Consider the following 17,894-nt stretch of genomic DNA (forward strand, 5'->3'; position numbering starts at 1 on the left):
AAAACTCCTCTGGATCATCCAAATGCTCTCTAGCAACCTTCAGACGGGCCCGGACATGTACTGGCTTAAGCAGTGGGACACGTCTGGCACTGCAGGATCTGAGTCCATGGTGGCGTAGTGTGTTACTTATGGTAGGCCTTGTTACATTGGTCCCAGCTCTCTGCAGTTCATTCACTAGGTCCCCCCGCGTGGTTCTGGGATTTTTGCTCACCGTTCTTGTGATCATTCTGACCCCACGGGGTGGGATTTTGCGTGGAGCCCCAGATCGAGGGAGATTATCAGTGGTCTTGAATGTCTTCCATTTTCTAATTATTGCTCCCACTGTTGATTTCTTCACTCCAAGCTGGTTGGCTATTGCAGATTCAGTCTTCCCAGCCTGGTGCAGGGCTACAATTTTGTTTCTGGTGTCCCTTTGACAGCTCTTTGGTCTTCACCATAGTGGCGTTTGGAGTCAGACTGTTTGAGGGTGTGCACAGGTGTCTTTTTATACTGATAACAAGTTTAAACAGGTGCCATTACTACAGGTAATGAGTGGAGGAAAGAGGAGACTCTTAAAGAAGAAGTTACAGGTCTGTGAGAGCCAGAAATCTTGATTGTTTGTTTCTGACCAAATACTTATTTTCCACCATAATATGCAAATAAAATTATAAAAAAAACAGAATGTGATTTTCTGGATTTTTTTGTCTCAGTTTGTCTCCCATAGTTGAGGTCTACCTATGATGTAAATTACAGATGCCTCTCATCTTTTTAAGTGGTGGAACTTGCACTATTGCTGACTGACTAAATACTTTTTTGCCCCACTGTATCTCTGAACTAATCTCCCGATATCTTCCCTCACGTAATCTCCGGTCCTCCCAAGACCTCCTTCTCTCTTCCACACTTACCCGCTCCTCACCCAACCACCTCCAAGACTTCTCCCGAATATCCCCCATCTTCTGGTATTCTCTGCCCCAACACGTCCGACTATCAACCACATTCGGATCCTTCAGATGGAACCTGAAAACCCATCTTTTCAGGAAAGCCTACAGCCTGCACTGACCCCGCTGCCTCCTCATCACTACCGAAGCTACCGCCTCACCAACACCGGAGCTCCTGCAACCCTCAACCTACTGTCTCCTTCCCCATAATCCTGTAAAATGTAAGCCCGCAAGGGCAGGGTCCTCGCCCCTCTGTATCAGTCGGTCATTGTTAGTTTGTTTACTGTAAGTGATATCTGTAACTTGTATGTAACCCATTCTCCTGTACAGCACCATGGAATCAATGGTGCTATATAAATAATAATAATAATAACAATAATAAATAATACACCTGGGGGTTCAAGATGCTCACCACATATCTAGATAAGATCTTTGAGGGGTCTAGTTTCCAAAATGGTGTCACTTGTGGGTGTTTTCTACTGTTTAGGTTCATCAGGGGCCCTCCAAAAGTGACATGGCATCTGCTCTCAATTCCAGCCAATTTTGTGTTCAAAATGTCAAACCTCGCTGATTCCCTTCCGGGCACCGCCATGCCCCCAAACAGTGGTTTTCTTCCACACATGCAATATCAACGTACTCAGGAGACATTGCTCAACAAATTTTGGGGTCGATTTTCTCCTGTTAGCCTTATGAAGATAAAAAATTGGTGCTAAAAGATCATTTTTGTGGAAAAAAAGTGATTTGTTTTCACAGGTCTACATTTTAAACTTATGTGAAGCACCTGGTGGTTCAAAGAGCTCATCAAACATCTAGATAAGTTTCTTGAGGGGTCTAGTTTCCAAAATGGGGGTCTCCAAACACAGCATGGCGTCCGTTCTCGATTTCAGCCAATTTTACATTCAAAAAGTCAAATGGCACTTCTTCCTTTCGAGCCCTGTAGTGATGAGCGAATGTACTCGTTGCTCGGGTTTTCCCGAGCACGCTCAGGTGACCTCTGAGTATTTAGGACTGCTCGGAGATTTAGTTTTCATCGCAGCAGCTGAATGATTTACAGCTATAATACATACAGCCCAGTATGGACCAAAAAGGATACAATCTCCCCCACACGCTCATAGCAGAGTGTTATACGTATCATAAAAAGAGATCGTATCACCAACCTATAACAAGGACACTCCTACAAGCATAGATAACACAATAGAAAAACAGAGTACACGTCCAAACCTCTTTGTAAAAAGGATATAAATACACTTTTTATTGAACCAAATCCGTACATAAATAACAACAAAGTAACAAGAAAAAATATAAGGAAATTCAGTAAGGGAACAGATAGAAGCACTGAAAAAACAGTGATATCCCCAAAGTACATCTGCAATCATTTAATACGTAAAGTGCCAAATAGTGCATGTCATCAACCAGAGGGAAGAGAAGGAGAACGGGTGCCTATCATATATCCTATAGTAGGTAAAGCGTCTAGATAGCAATCAGGTATCGTGCACTAAATACCACCACCCAGCTCCTCCAATCTTACCCATCATGCAGAGTACAAGGGGTCACCGTCCACGCCCCAACGCGCGTTTCGCGTTCGGCTTCGTCAGGGGGCAAGCCTTGTTATTTATGTACGGATTTGGTTCAATAAAAAGTGTATTTATATCCTTTTTACAAAGAGGTTTGGACGTGTACTCTGTTTTTTTTATTGTGTTATCTATGATTTACAGCTAGTAGCCAGGCTAAGTACATGTGGGGGTTGCCTGGTTGCTATGGAATCTCCACATGTAATCAAGCAGGCTAGTATCTGTAAATCATTCAGCTGCTGGGATGAAAACTAAATCTACGCGGAGGTCACCCGAGCGTGCTCAGGAAAACCCGAGCAACGAGTACACTCACTCATCACTAGTGCCCTGCAATGCACAGTGGTTTTTCTCTGTTCTTGAGGTGATGAGCTGTGTTGGTTGGGTGCCAGACAGCGTTTACTTTGGAGGCCAAAAAGTTAAATTTTGGTCTCATCTGACCACAGCATTTTCTCTCCATACATTTGGCGACTCCCCCATGTGTCTTTTGGCAAACTCAAAACGAGCCTTATAATTTTGTGTGTAGGTAAAGGCTTTTATCTGTCCACTCTTCCATAAAGGCCATCTCTATGGAGTGTAAAGCTTTTTGTGGTCGTATGGACAGATACTCAAGTCTCTGCTTGGGAACGCTGCAACTCCTTCATGGCCACCTTTTGGTCTCCATGCTGCCGCTCTGATTCATTTGCTCATTGCCTGGGATGAGAGTTTTGGTGTGCTGCCCTCCCTTGGAAGGTTTGTTGTGGTACCATGCTATTTCCATTTGATAATAGGAATTAATGGTCCTCCAAGAATCAGAGATTGGGATTTTTATTTTTTTATTTTTCCAAACAACCAAACCCTGACTTGCACTCCTCATACTTCTCAAAAACTTTGTCCCTGACTTGTTTGGAGATCTCCTTGGTCCTCATGGTCTTGTTTGGTTAGTGGTGACTCTTGTTAATGGTGTTGCAGCCTCTGTGGCCTTTCAGAAAAGGTGTGCATATACTGACAGACCATGTGACACTTAGGGTACTGTCACACAGTGCAATTTTGATCGCTACGACGGTACGATTCGTGACGTTCTAGCGATATCGTTACGATATCGCAGTGTCTGACACGCAGCAGCGATCAGGGACCCTGCTGAGAATCGTACGTCGTAGCAGATCGTTTGGAACTTTTTCGTCGCTGGATTTCCCGCTGTCATCGCTGGATCGTTGTGTGTGACACCGATCCAGCGATTTGTTCGCTTGTAACCAGGGTAAACATCGGGTAACTAAGCGGCGCAGGGCCGCGCTTAGTAACCCGATGTTTACCCTGGTTACCAGCGTAAACGTAAAAAAACCAAACAGTACATACTCACATTCCGGTGTCTGTCCTCCGGCGTCTCAGCTTCTCTGCACTGTGAGCGCCTGCCGGCCGGAAAGCGAGCACAGCGGTGACGTCACCGCTCTGCTTTCCGGCTATGGTGCTTACACAGTGGAGAGAAGCAGAACGCCGGGGGACAGACACCGGAATGTAAGTATGTACTGTTTGTTTTTTTTACGTTTACGCTGGTAACCACGGTAAACATCGGGTTACTAAGCGCGGCCCTGCGCTTAGTAACCCGATGTTTACCCTGGTTACCCGGGGACTTCGGCATCGCTCCAGCGCCGTGATTGCAACGTGTGACCGCAGTCTACGACGCTGGAGCGATAATCATACGACGCTGCGACGTCACAGATCGTGCCGTCGTAGCGATCAAAATTGCACTGTGTGACAGGAAGTCCACCTGTGTGCAGTCTAAGCATGTGAATTTTGAAGGTAATTGCTTGCACAAGAAATATTTAAGGGCTTCATTCCAAAAGGGATGGATACATATGGACATTTGATCCCATAAATTTAATTTATGCCTATATTTTCTCACTTCTTTTCAGCAACTTCGACTATTTAGTGCTGATGCTTCACACACAAAATCGGATTACAAAAATGTGTCCACACGTTGTACTGTAACAAAATAGGTAAAAAGCAAGGGGGGGGGAGGTTTAATACTTTCGCAAGCCACTGTATAATTAAATAAAAATAGATGTATACAAGTAATATTACTGTAAAACTCAATTGCATTTATGCTGTAACCATACAGCAGTTGTAAAATCTAAGTACAGTAGATTGCGCAGTGAAACAAGAGAAAAGGAATCAAATGCTGAACTTCTACAGACATTTTTTCTGTAATTAAAGTAATTGTAATTCAAAGTTAAACAGATTTTATAGTGAAAGTTCAAAACACCTTTTTTAAGAAAATGTATTTAAGAATTTTCTTTAAAAAAAAGCAAATACCTCGCACATTTAAAACTATACCCTACAATGTAAAATAGATGGATATAAATATGCCGAAAAGATCTGAACTGTTGGGATAACAAATTCAAATTATTCAATAATGAATAACAAAAGTATAACACTATTATCTATTCTACTCCTATCTATGTAGTATCCCAAGGATGTTAGAACGTATTGCCATCTTGTGGTGTAACAGAAAAAACAGTGAATGTCCTATGTTTTACAAATTGACTGCTAATCGGCTCTCAAAATCAAGCTTACATTATTATTATTTTTATATTCAAGTCTAAATTATTTCATATCTATTATGAGTAATAAAATAAGCTGAATAGATTCAATCACAAAAGGATAATACCGTACTTAGTTTTTTCGCAATCAGCAGCTACAATTTGACTGTTAGGTGCAGCCTCTCATCCCCCCCATGCAAAAGGGTAGGTGTATATATATATATATATATATTTTTTTTTTTTTTCTTATACATTTTATATTATTACTATATATTAATATACATTTATCTTTACACATGAGGAAAAAAAAAAAAAAATAAGAACAGATCCATGCCGAAGATGGTTAAAGATCCACTTTCTTTTGCCGCTGAGCGGGACAGCGCGCCTCATTTTCATTTCTTATACCTATAACATGTACAAATACCGCAAATAACATACTAAATTAATGACGTTATATAAGCAATCATGCATACATCTACAGTGCGTAGTACGACCATTGGATTTTGAAAGGTTGCGGTCAATAAAAGCAGTATAAACTCAAACAACAATGGGTGTTAGTATGGGAATAGAACAAAATAACTTTCCATCAAAAATAATGACATCTGAAGCACAAAAAAAAAAATCCTTCTATAGTGGTCAAGGTATGATTGAAACATGGTTCTTAGCAGTTCAACACTGTATAATTAATGCCATGGTAAGAATGTTTTTATGGTGTGTTTTGGTGAGGTTTTATTGCCATCAAGTTCACGATGTAGGTGGGCCGCCTTTTAATCCCTCCGCAGACAAAAGCCCTAAATAAACACAGATCCCTTCCTGGGAAAAAAGTCCACTTCGGTTAAATAGCAAGGAAATGAGTAAATCATTAGTAATCTTTAAAGCCAAAGCTATAAACTCAAGTTACCTTAAAGTTAAAATGAAAGTGCCTTGCGAAATTCTCCAAAGTTCTGAAGCAGATAGAAATCTTGAGCTCTCAGCTCCAGACTAGGCGCCAGCTGATAAACAAACAGCTTCAAGTCAAGAGCGGGAGAAATCCCAGCTTTTCATTTTAATGGTTCTGGTCAGGAGTATTTATTGCCTTTTGTGTTTTTCCCCCTCACTTAGTGGCAGAAATAGAAATATAAACTCATCCTTATCTCTTTGGGTCACAAATGGGTAAAGATTACGGTACCTCCAACAGATTAAAGGGGGCAGTCCAAAACTGACAAAGAGACACAGACACCAATTTAGCAGACTAATTAGCTTCATTAGAGGAGATTAAAGACACACATAATCCAGTTATTAATGGTCTGCAGTCGCTTACTAATTAACATGTCCTCATATATAAAAACAGCTGCTTCCAAACAGAATAAGAACTCAGAAATAAGCATATATAATTACATGGACAAAATAATTACAAAAATATAACGATGGCCAAATGTTCTTCTGTTCCTAAAAGGCACTGGTTTATTTTTTATTTTTATCTCCTATCATAATGTGTTTTAAGAACACAGTGGAATTTTTGGATCATATGGACACAGTTTTTCCCATTTTGCTGCATAATACAAATATTTTGTCTTGCAAGCTTTAGGCAGAGTTCAGATATCCATGAAACACGACCATGACTGGACTGATTGCGGGTCTCCAGACCCAAACTACAGCGTCTCACAAGCATATGTGATTAAGTTCTGGTCAGGAGACCCATAGCCAGGCCATACACATCACAGTCTGTGCACAGATGAGAAAATTTGGTTTAAGGCCATGTTCACACTTTGCGTTTTTGCTGCTTTTTCTATGCAAATTTTATGCTGCATTTTAGTACCAGCAAAAGCTATGAGTTTTCAGAAATCTCGCGCACACGCTGTTTTTTCTTCCTAAGTGAATTGGAAAAATACTGCGTTTTTGAAAACGGCAGCATGTCACTTTTTTCAGCATCTTTTCACCCATAGAAAGCAATGATTAAGTGCAAAAATTGAAGGTATCAGGTGCAAAAACCCAAGGAAGTTGCATCATGTTTTTTGGGGGGGCACTAAACCTTATCAGCATGCACAAGAGATAATAAGAACGATGCAAATACGCAGCAAAATCTGGTTTTTGGAAGCAGCTTATTTACTGACAAGAGAGCAGTTTTTGCCTGCAGAAAAAAAAGAAAAAAGCAGCAAGAACGCAACGTGTGAACATAACCTTAGACAATTTTGCTGTGAAATAATATTTAAATCACTGACGAGTTGCATAGAAGTCTCACTCACATGCAACTTACACTGAAGTCTGTGTCATGTGAATCCCGTGAGACTTTCTGGCCAGTGACAGACAGATTTGTAAATATTTACGACTGTCGCAGTCGCGGCACAATCACAAGTCGCAATGCGACACTATAGGAAATCATTAGATGCGATGCTGCAAGGTAAGACAGCAATCTCAAAGTCAAACATGCCTCCATGCAGCCATCATCCTACTTTGATGTACCCTATTTGTCATGCGTAGTTTAGGATATTTTGGACAATGTTTGTGCAACTAATAACTTTCAAATTTTTTATAATGTCTTTGATCAGCGGGTGAGACAAGATTTTTCTTAAGAAGGACATCCATTCAGAGGTAATCCGAGTCGAAGGCTAGACACACACTCTTATCAATTTTTACACCCATGAGAAATAGACAGCTTTTTTCCCTCAGGTGTCATCCGTATTGCAGTCGTTTTTTCTCATCCCTTTCCCCCCACCCCACAGAAGTTGGCAGACAGACAAAATTTTTTTTTTTTTCATTGACTTAACAATGGATCAGTGGAAAATGGAAGAAACTCTAAAGCACAAAGTATGTATGTTTTATATAGATCTCCTTAGACTTTGTGATCATGGTCAAGTCTGATCCGCAAAATGGCTAACAGGATATGCTTTCAGTCTCAGGTCAGTTTTCTAAACCTTTCCTGACATGGCCAATGTCCATTTTGGCATTTTCGTTTTGTCCTCCCCATTTTCCAAGAGCTACAATGTTTGTTTTTTTTCCTATCTAAATAAACGAAGGAGGGCTTGATTTTTTGCAAGATGATTGGTACTTATAAATGGCACCATTCATTTTACCACAGTGTACTGAGAAACATTAAAATAATTAAATAAATTCCATGCGTAATGAAATTGCGGAGAATTCTGACAATGGTAAACCATTCCCCAAAAAAAAAAAAAAAAAAAAAAATCAGGCTAATTAATTTTATATTGCTTTTACATAGATCAGATGATTTCTATGGGCATGGCGACACCACGTGATTCTATATTTTTAAATATATTTCGTTTTAATGGGGCAAAAGGGCAGCATTTTAAACATTTGATTTTGTCAAACCTTTTTTGTTACTGTGATTGTTAGTCCCCTTAGGGGACTTGAACCTGCAAAAACTTCTTTTTTATTGGGAGACCCAGGTTATATCGCTACTATCTCCTATGTTTTAGCAAAACAAAACTTTTTCTTACTTGCATATGAATGAAGCTGCTCAAGGACCTAGTTTAGTTCTTTCATTCTGGGGTGAGACAATTTGAAGCTAAAGGGAATCTGTCACCCCATTTTAAGCCTATAAGCTAAGGCCACCGCCATCAGGGGCTTATCTACAGCATTCTGGAATGCTGTAGATAAGGCTCCCCTTCCCCCCCATGTAACCTTAAAGATAAGAAAAACAAGTTATATTATACTCACCCAGGGGCGGTCCCAGTGCGGTCCGGTGTGATCCAATTGGCATAGCTGTCCGGGTCTAGCACCTCCCATCTCCATACGATGACGCCCCTGGATGGAGTATAATCTAACTTGTTTTTCTTATCTTTCAGGTTACATCGGGGGCTTATCTACAGCATTACAGAATGCTGTAGATAAGCTCCTGATGGCGGTGGCCTTAAGGTACCGTTACACTAAACGACTTACCAACGATCACGACCAGCGATATGACCTGGCCGTGATCGTTGGTAAGTCATTGTGTGGTCGCTGGGGAGCTGTCACACAGACAGCTCTCTCCAGCGACCAACGATCAGGGGAACGACTTCGGCATCGTTGAAACTGTCTTCAACGATGCCGAAGTCCCCCTGCAGCACCCGGGTAACCATCGGGTTACTAAGTGCAGGGCCGCACTTAGTAACCCGATATTTACCCTGGTTACCATTGTAAAAGTAAAAAAAAAACAAAAAACAGTACATACTCACATTCTGATGTCTGTCACGTCCCCCGGCGTCCACAGGGTTACGCGCTGCTGCTCAGAGCTTCCTGCACTGAATGTGTCAGCGCCGGCAGTAACAGCGGTGACGTCACCGCTGTGCTCTGCTTTACGGCCGGCGCTGACACAGTCAGTGCAGGAAGCTCTGAGCAGCAGCGCGTAACCCTGTGGACGCCGGGGGACGTGACAGACATCAGAATGTGAGTATGTACTGTTTTTTGGTTTTTTTTTACTTTTACAATGGTAACCAGGGTAAATATCGGGTTACTAAGTGCGGCCCTGCGCTTAGTAACCCAATATTTACCCTGGTTACAAGTGAACACATCGCTGGATCGGCGTCACACACGCCGATCCAGCGATGGACAGCGGGTGATCAGCGACTAAATAAAGTTCTGGACTTCTAGCTCCGACCAGCGATATCACAGCGGGATCCAGATCGCTGCTGCGTGTCAAACACAACGAGATCGCTATCCAGGACGCTGCAACGTCACGGATCGTCGTCGTTCTCGCTGCAAAGTCGCTTAGTGTGAAGGTACCTTTAGCTTATAGGCCTAAAATGGGGTGACAGATTCTCTGCAAGTTGGGACGTGCAGAGAGACGGTAGGTAAGCAAAGCTTCTAGTGAGGATCAGGGAACCCCCTGAAGTGAGGCTCAGTTCCACTCAATCCAGCTTCATGAGGCAAGTGGAGCTGATGATGTCGCCTCTCACCCTTTCTAGGGCGTGTGCAAAATCGTCAGGGACCTATTAAATATGCACAACACACCAGTCAATCATAAATGTATCACAACAAGTAAGTACACAACGTCACTGGCACAGCTTATCTTCTGATGCTGAAGTGGGTGGCACTGAACAACCCTTTTATAAAGCGACAAAGGCAATGTTGAATCGAGGACAATGCCTTTGTATTGCACATGTGGATTCAGGAATACCGGGTAGCTGCAATTACTGTATAAAAATTTTAATATAAATTGCTGGGAGTGATATATGAAGTTCTGTAAACATTTTCAAAGTATGTACATTTCTGTATAATAGAAGACGTTTAGTATCTTAAAGGGAATCTGTCACCCCATTTTTGACCTATAAGCTGTGGCCACCGCCATCAGGGGCTTATCTACAGCATTCTATAATGCTGTAGATAAGCCCCCGATGTAACCTGAAAGATGAGAAAAACAAGTTAGATCATACTCACCCAGGGGCGGTCTGGGTCCAGCGCCTCCCATCTTCATACAATGTTGTCCTCTTCTTTGCTTCCTGTCGCTGCTCCTGAGCAGAGCAAAGTACTGCAGTGCGCAGGCACCGGGAAACGTCAGAGGCCCAGCGCCTGCGCACTGCACTACTTTACAAAGTACGCCTGCGCCGGAGCCACGGCAGGAAGACAGAAGAGGACGACATTGTATGAAGACGGGAGGCACCGGACCAGGACCACGACGCCCATTAGACCGGACCGAACTAGGACCGCCCCTGAGTGAGTATAATCTAACTTGTTTTTCTTATCTTTCAGGATACATCGGGGGCTTATCTACAGCATTACAGAATGCTGTAGATAAGCCCCTGATGGCGGTGGCCTTAGCCTATAGGTCTAAGATGGGGTGACAGATTCCCTTTAAAGCACCACTCCAGTGTTTGTTTGTCTTTTTCATTCACCCCCAAAGTGGTATTGATAAGTATAATACTGAAATAGGTAACTTATATTATCTGCCACCGTCTTCAGCTACTCCCAGGGTCGCTCCGGTCTTGTTCCACCAACCTGTGACTGCAGCTCCTGACTGGCGGGAAGAAGTCAGAGGTAACAGTCACAAGCGCTCAATGAGAGTCTATGAGAGTCTCGTTCTGGCTTCCAGAATTACATTGAGAAGTGACCTCCGTCTCGCCCAGCAAACACTGGAGTGATCCGACAAGTCACAACCTGCAGAAGATGACCAGTGTGGTGCTGAGAACAGATGAAAACCTGAGGCTGGTACATGTATTACTACAGCAGTGAACCTGCACTAGTTACACCACTCCAACACTGCAATTAAAAAAATAAAAAATATATACAAAGAAACGTGGCACTCACCCCAATGATGCTGTAATGAAAAGTCCTTTATTCGCTGCGGTCAGCGGTTAGGTGTACATGGAGAGGCAATAAGACGCAGGCAAGAGAGAGTGCGGGGAAACAGGTGAGGACAACGGCCGTTTCGCGCTGTGCGCTTCAACGGGTCCAAGTGTGGACTTGGACCCGTTGAAGCGCACAGCGCGAAACGGCCGTTGTCCTCACCTGTTTCCCCGCACTCTCTCTTGCCTGCGTCTTATTGCCTCTCCATGTACACCTAACCGCTGACCGCAGCGAATAAAGGACTTTTCATTACAGCATCATTGGGGTGAGTGCCACGTTTCTTTTTATATATTACTACAAATGAACGTCTCTCATCGTCTTCTGGTGTGCACCACTCCTGAAATGCTTTGATCTGGATAGTGTTAAAGGTCTGTGTTCTCCAGTTCACTATACTGCCTGTGAAGATTCATTCACCTGGTGCCGCACGAACTCTATTTTTTTTGCTCCTCTTGTAAAAAAATAAAAAAAAATGTGGCTATCCACGCGAGAAGGAGTATATAAAATTCTAACGTCCAACTTGCAACCATGCATACAACTGCTTAGAAATTACTGGTCTTCCATGCATACAAAACAGCTCAGATATAATAATCCAAAGAACACTACTGCAGAATGCCAATGATAGTGTACTATGGCTGTATGTATAAACTGTATAATCATAGCCAATGGCCTTCTCTGGAGAATGCTATACTGATCTCACCGGATGGGATTGGATTCCTTCTTTGGCACTAGATATACAACTCATGCACAGACAAGTGATACAAATAATTTTTATATATTATACATACAATCATGCATACATCCATACGCATACTGTATATGTATATATAAATTACAAAAAGCAAAATGGGCTGATACAAAGGTTCTGGCACTCCACACAGTTAGTATCTAGCAGCAAACCCTTTTTTAAAACATCACTGCATGTAAGGAGCCCAACAAGAGTCTTCCAATTCTTATTTATGGAATTTTCAGCCATTCTTCCTTGGAAAATTCTTCCAGTTCTGTTAGATTCCTGTGACGTCTTGCATGCATTGCTATTGAGGTCTAGCCACAGATTTTCAATGGAGTTCAGAAAATGGGACTATGAGGGCCATTGTAAAACCTTCAGCTTGTGCCTTTTTGAGGTAGTCCATTGTGGATTTTGACGTGTTTAGGATCATTATCCATTTGAAAAAGCCATCCTCATTTCAACTTCAGCTTTTTTTTTTTTTTACATATGGTGTTATGTTTGCATCAAGAATTTGTTGAAATTTAATTGAATCCATTATTCCCTCTACCCATTAAATGTTCCCAGTGCCATTAGCTGTAACCCAACCCCTAAGCATGATTCATTCACCTCCATGCTTAATGGTTGGTGAGATGTTCTTTTCCGGAAATTCTGTGCCCTTTTTCCTCCACACAAACCTTTGATGATTGTGGCCAGAGAGCTCTAATTCAACCTCATCAGTCCACAAGACTCATTTCCAAAATGCATCCAGCTTGATTAGATGTTCTTTTGCATACTTCTGATGCTGAATTTTATGATGAAGATGCAGGAGAGGTTTTCTGCTGACAACGCTTCCATGAAGACCGTATTTGTTGCGGTGTTTCTGAACAGTAGAACAATGTACCACAAATGCAGAGTCTGCTAAATCTTTCTGAAAATCTTTTGCAGTCAAGCGGGGGTTCTGATTTGCCTCTTTAGCAATCCTATGAGCAGCTCAATTTAATTTTTGCTTGGTCTTCCAGACCTTATCTTGACTTCGACTGCTCCTGGTAACTGCCATTTCTTAATTACATTTCTAACTGAGGAAAGGGCAACTTGAAATTGCTATGCCATCTTCTTCTAGCCTTCTCCTGATTTGTGGGCCTCCCCCATTTTTAGAGTGCTAGGCAGCTGCTTAGAAGAACCCATGGCTGCTGTTTTTGGCACTAGAGGAGGTTAGAAGACGCTGGATTTCCCAACGATGACATTGAACAAGCCATAACCCTAACAATCTAATTAAGATCTGAAACCTTGGTCAAAGTTATCTGAGCACATAAATCTCCAAGGGTGCGCAAACTTTTGCATCATCCCATTTTCCTTTTTAGAATTTGTAAAATGTAAAAAGAAAAAGACGTTTTATATATTTTTTTTTTTGCCTAAAATACAAATGAAATGCGTCATCTTTAACTTTAGGCCTTTTAGACATCATTTAAAATTTCAACTTGCTTAACTGTTCACAATAACTAATTTTGGCAAGGGGTGCCCAAACTTTTACATGCCACTGTACATACATATACTCATTCATGACTCAAAAGTGTTGGCACCCTTGAAATTGTTCAATAAAATGCATTATTTCTCAAAGAAAACTGTTGCAATTCAACATGTTTTGTTATACATACGACTATTTTCTTTGTGTGTATTAGAATAACATGAAAAAACAGAGGGGTGAAAAAAGGCAACATTTTACATCATTTCACACGAAGCCCCAAAAATGGTCCGGACAAAATTGTTGGCACCCTCAACTTAATATTTGGTTGCACACTCTTTGGAATAAATAACTACAATTAATCGCTTCCAATAACCATCAACAAGCTTCTTACACCTCTCAACAGGAATCTTGGACCTCTCTTCCGTTGCAAATTGCTCCAGGTCTCTCATACTCGAAGGGCGCCTTCGCCCAACAGCAATTTTAAGATCTCGCCACAATTGGATTTAGATCCGGATCCATTGCTGGCCAGTTCAGAATTCTCCAGCACTTTTCCATCTATTTCTGGGTGCTTCTTTAAGTATTTTTGGGGTCATTATCCTGCGGGAGACTCATTATCTAGGATACAAACCCAGCTTTCTGACACTGGGCATTTCATTGCAACCCAAAATCTTCAGTTTTCATGATGCCTTGTCCACAGTGAAGGCTCCCAGTGCCAGAGGCAGCAAACCAGCATCAAAACATCTTTGAACCTCCATCATATATAACTATAGATACTGTGTTCTTTTCTTTATAGGCCTCATTCAGTTTTCGGGATAAAGTAGAATAATGTGCTTTAGCGAAAAGCTCTATCTTGATCTCATCTGTCCACAAGACTCTTACCCACAAGGATTTTGGCTCAGGTACACTTTTTCCAGCTTTTTTATGTCTCTGCGTCAGCAGTGGGGTCCTCCTGGGTCGCCTGCCAAAGCATCTCATTCATATGTGGATGGATTGTTCGCCCTGGCACTGACGCACTCCGAGCCTGCAGGACAGCCTGAATATCTTTGGAATTTGATTGGGGCTGCTTATCCACCATCCAGACTGTCCTGCATTGTATCCTTTCATCAATTTTTCTCTGCCACCATTGTCCAGGGATATTCGTTACAGTGCCAAGGGGTTGTAAGCTTCTTGTTTATGTTGAGCACCGTGGACAAAAGAAACATCATGATCTCTGGAGATGGACTTGAGAACCAAAATTGTTGACATTATCAACAATCTAAAGGTTATAAGGCATTAGACAGCTCTCTTCTCTTTCTGTTCTCCATACTTATTCTGGCACAAACAGACACACAATACAAAGACTGAGTCAAAGTCTCCTTTTTATCTGGCTTCAGGTGTGATTTTTAGATTGCCCACACCTGTTACTTGCCAATTTTTGGGGCGATATACTTCATTTTCTAGGTCAATTTCAAGGGTGCCAACACTTTCAGCAATGAGGGGAAAAAAAGATATATGTATTGAACTTTTTGTTCAGTGCTTATAACTCAATCACTAACATTATTGGAAAATTGGGCAGACGATCATCTGAAGAAAAAAAACAAAAAAAAACAAAAAACACAGCAGCGTGGAGAGCTGTATAATTGGAAAGAGTTTCTACATTTTATTTTATGTATGAAATAACAGAGGTATTAAAAAATATATACTAATATTACTATTTACTATGCCAACACTTACCACCCGAAACAGGTGCATCCATGAACACAGCTCCCATTTTTTCAACTGCTTTTGCTAATTCTTTAGACACTGATGGGTCAATTGTGCTTGAATCAATCAGTAAAGAGCCCTTTTTCACTTTTCTAGGTTAAAAAAAAGGGGAAAAAAAATATTGAGAAAGATTGGCACAATTAAAGAGTTTGTCCTATAATTTAAGAAAGAAAACTCACTGCAGGTTACAAAAAAACACAACTGTAACTTTGAAGTGAATTCAGCAGTCAACTAGTAAAGCATGTTGTAGATTCAAAAATCTGCACAATGTCTAAAATGTAATCCTATTTTTTGTAGTATTTTATTTTGCTTTAAACATTGCACTCTACACTGTTTGCAGAACTTCAGTGAGAATTCCACAAAGCAAATTGAGCAGCAAAGAGGCAGTTTGTGAACCTTAAAGTGGCCCTTCAGTCCACCACCGAAAGGGACTGATGCCCTCTGTTTGCCAACCACTGCCTCATCTGCTGAGACCAGCACTCCAGTCTGGATGTATCCAATATGGCTGCTATGGTATAGAGGGTAGCATAAAGCCTCCATAGGGTGGGGTAGCAGAAAAGATCAGAATCACTGGCTTTATCAATACAGTTTTGGATGCAGGAAACTAAAAAACCATATTCAGCAGTGGCAGAAGAAGGTAGGAGGACAATACATATGTATAGCCACTTTTCAGTTCCAGGGTGGAAGATCACTTTAAATTCACAGAAAAGCACTAAATTAAAGACCCTGCTCCCCTTCCTTCACAATGACACATTTGCACAGGCTCATTAGACACTTTAGTACAAAGACAAAAGTTAGGGCCTGACTATGTATATGTGTTGTTTCCTGAAACAAGAAGAGTAATCATTACAAAATTTATATCTTTTTAATGTTTAATACAGATATGGGGAAAAAAATGCTGAATATATAAAAAAATACATTTAAAACAGAAAAATCTAAATTTAAACAGTAGATCCATTTCTGATGATGTCTTCTCTTTACCACTGACAACCTAGAAAAATACAAATAATCCTGACAGTCTAAAAGAAACATTTTACAAACATGAAGGTTAATGAATTAAGGGAGGCACGTCTCCTCAGACATTGCATAATGCTAGATTACCGTACTTTGAATGTGAATTTGGATAAACCAAGTAAGCCAACAACGACTCCTGATAATGAAAAGCCCTAATTTGCATCATTGGCTCATACACGATTTGAATGTAGAGATCATATGTGTTCCGACACAAAAACTAAAAACTTCATACACATTACAAAGGAAAAAAAAAAAAAAAAAAAAGGACCTTAGTCAAACCAGCTAGGAAAACATACTTCAAAATCCCATTTGCTCCTGTGTAGGCTTCAATTGCATTCAAGCTTGATGGCAGCATGGTAATAATGCGGTCAGCCTTGTCTGCCACATCGGACGGTGAATCCACGATCTAGTACAGGGAAAACAGTCTTTGTTATATCAAAGTTTTCTGCCTGCATTACCAGGAAAAGTCTTTTGCATGGATAAAAGCATATTACAGAAGATCAGAATAACTCCAAATTAGAATAATAGACTTATTTTCACTTAAAATAACCAAAACACTATATTTAAAGCGTTTGTCCACTACTCAGACAACCCTTCTTCAAACACTATATTCCTTAAGTAAAATAAAAGCCACTTGTACCATTCCAGCGTGGTATACACCAGGTCTCCTGTAGCATGGTTATGTCACGTGTGCCCTGCAGCAAACCACCAGCCACTAATGGGCCGCTTCATACTGAAAAGGATGCAACGGACATACAGAAAAAGACAAAACAGAAACAGCTTTCACTTCTTCCAGATGTCAGATTTATCCAAAGGAAGAGAGAATGAAGCAGAAGCAAACTGGCTGCCGGGCTCACGTGAAGTTGTCATTGGAATGGCGCCAACAACGAAGGCGATAAAAGGCAAATTTTATTTTATAGTAGGGGAGTATAGCGATTGAGAAGGGATGGTGTAGGTAGTGGACAACTGCTTTAAGGTGCTGCTGCCGGCTGATTCTTGGAGCAAGTCACTCTGCTATCCCCACAGAGGTCATAGGAATGAGAGCTCAGCTGAGCGATGTATCCATGAGTATGGTGGTGGCTGTGGTGGTGGTGAAGGGGAGACGAAGAGTAGGGAGAGTTTCCAATCAAGGATTGTTCAAGTAACAGATCTGATGTGTAGGTCAGCTATAGACAGCACATGGCCGGCAGTTGTCCACTTATAGGCACTGTAGGAGATTAGGAGAAATAATGGCAATGAGCACTAAGGATAAGCATGCTTCTATATTGTAAGCGTGAAGTTACAATGGTCCATTATTTTGAACTCGAGTTCCTAGAAAGGCTTGTTTCCGGATAATTATGCAGTGTAAGCAGGCCTCCAATAACCCGATCAAGCAAACTGCTCATCTGTTGGGTGAAATGATTTTTAAGCCCACTTAAAAAGAATAACCACTCTTGGCAGCACATTGTCCTCTGTAAACAGGACACGTGCTGCCGAGAATGACAGTATATGCACACAGAAGAGACTACTACTGATCATGGTGTGTGCATTCAAAGCTTAGTCGACCTATCTAAACAGGCTAGTAAACAACTGCCAACACGTAAGCATGTAGCCGATCGGTGGTTGTATAATGGCTGCCTTCTGGAAGTGTAAAGGAGCTTAAACAGACAATGAATGGCAATGCAAGATTGCTCAACACCTACGGCACGTACTTTCTGTGCT

At 41.4% G+C, this 17,894-nt stretch overlaps 1 protein-coding gene across 1 annotated transcript in view; it reads right to left on the bottom strand.

Annotated features, from left to right (window-relative positions):
• The window catches only part of HIBADH (3-hydroxyisobutyrate dehydrogenase), a 199,218-nt gene that overhangs the window by 136,521 nt on the left and 44,803 nt on the right, over nt 1–17,894 (bottom strand). Inside the window, exons 3-4 of the mRNA XM_077268819.1 lie at nt 16,490–16,599; nt 15,150–15,271 (exon numbers count right to left, since the gene is read on the bottom strand). Coding sequence (XP_077124934.1) covers nt 15,150–15,271; nt 16,490–16,599 — 232 coding nt within the window. The remainder of the gene's footprint in view (nt 1–15,149; nt 15,272–16,489; nt 16,600–17,894) is intronic.

Source organism: Ranitomeya variabilis, chromosome 6 (genome assembly GCF_051348905.1).
Source record: "Ranitomeya variabilis isolate aRanVar5 chromosome 6, aRanVar5.hap1, whole genome shotgun sequence".
NCBI lineage: Eukaryota > Metazoa > Chordata > Amphibia > Anura > Dendrobatidae > Ranitomeya > Ranitomeya variabilis.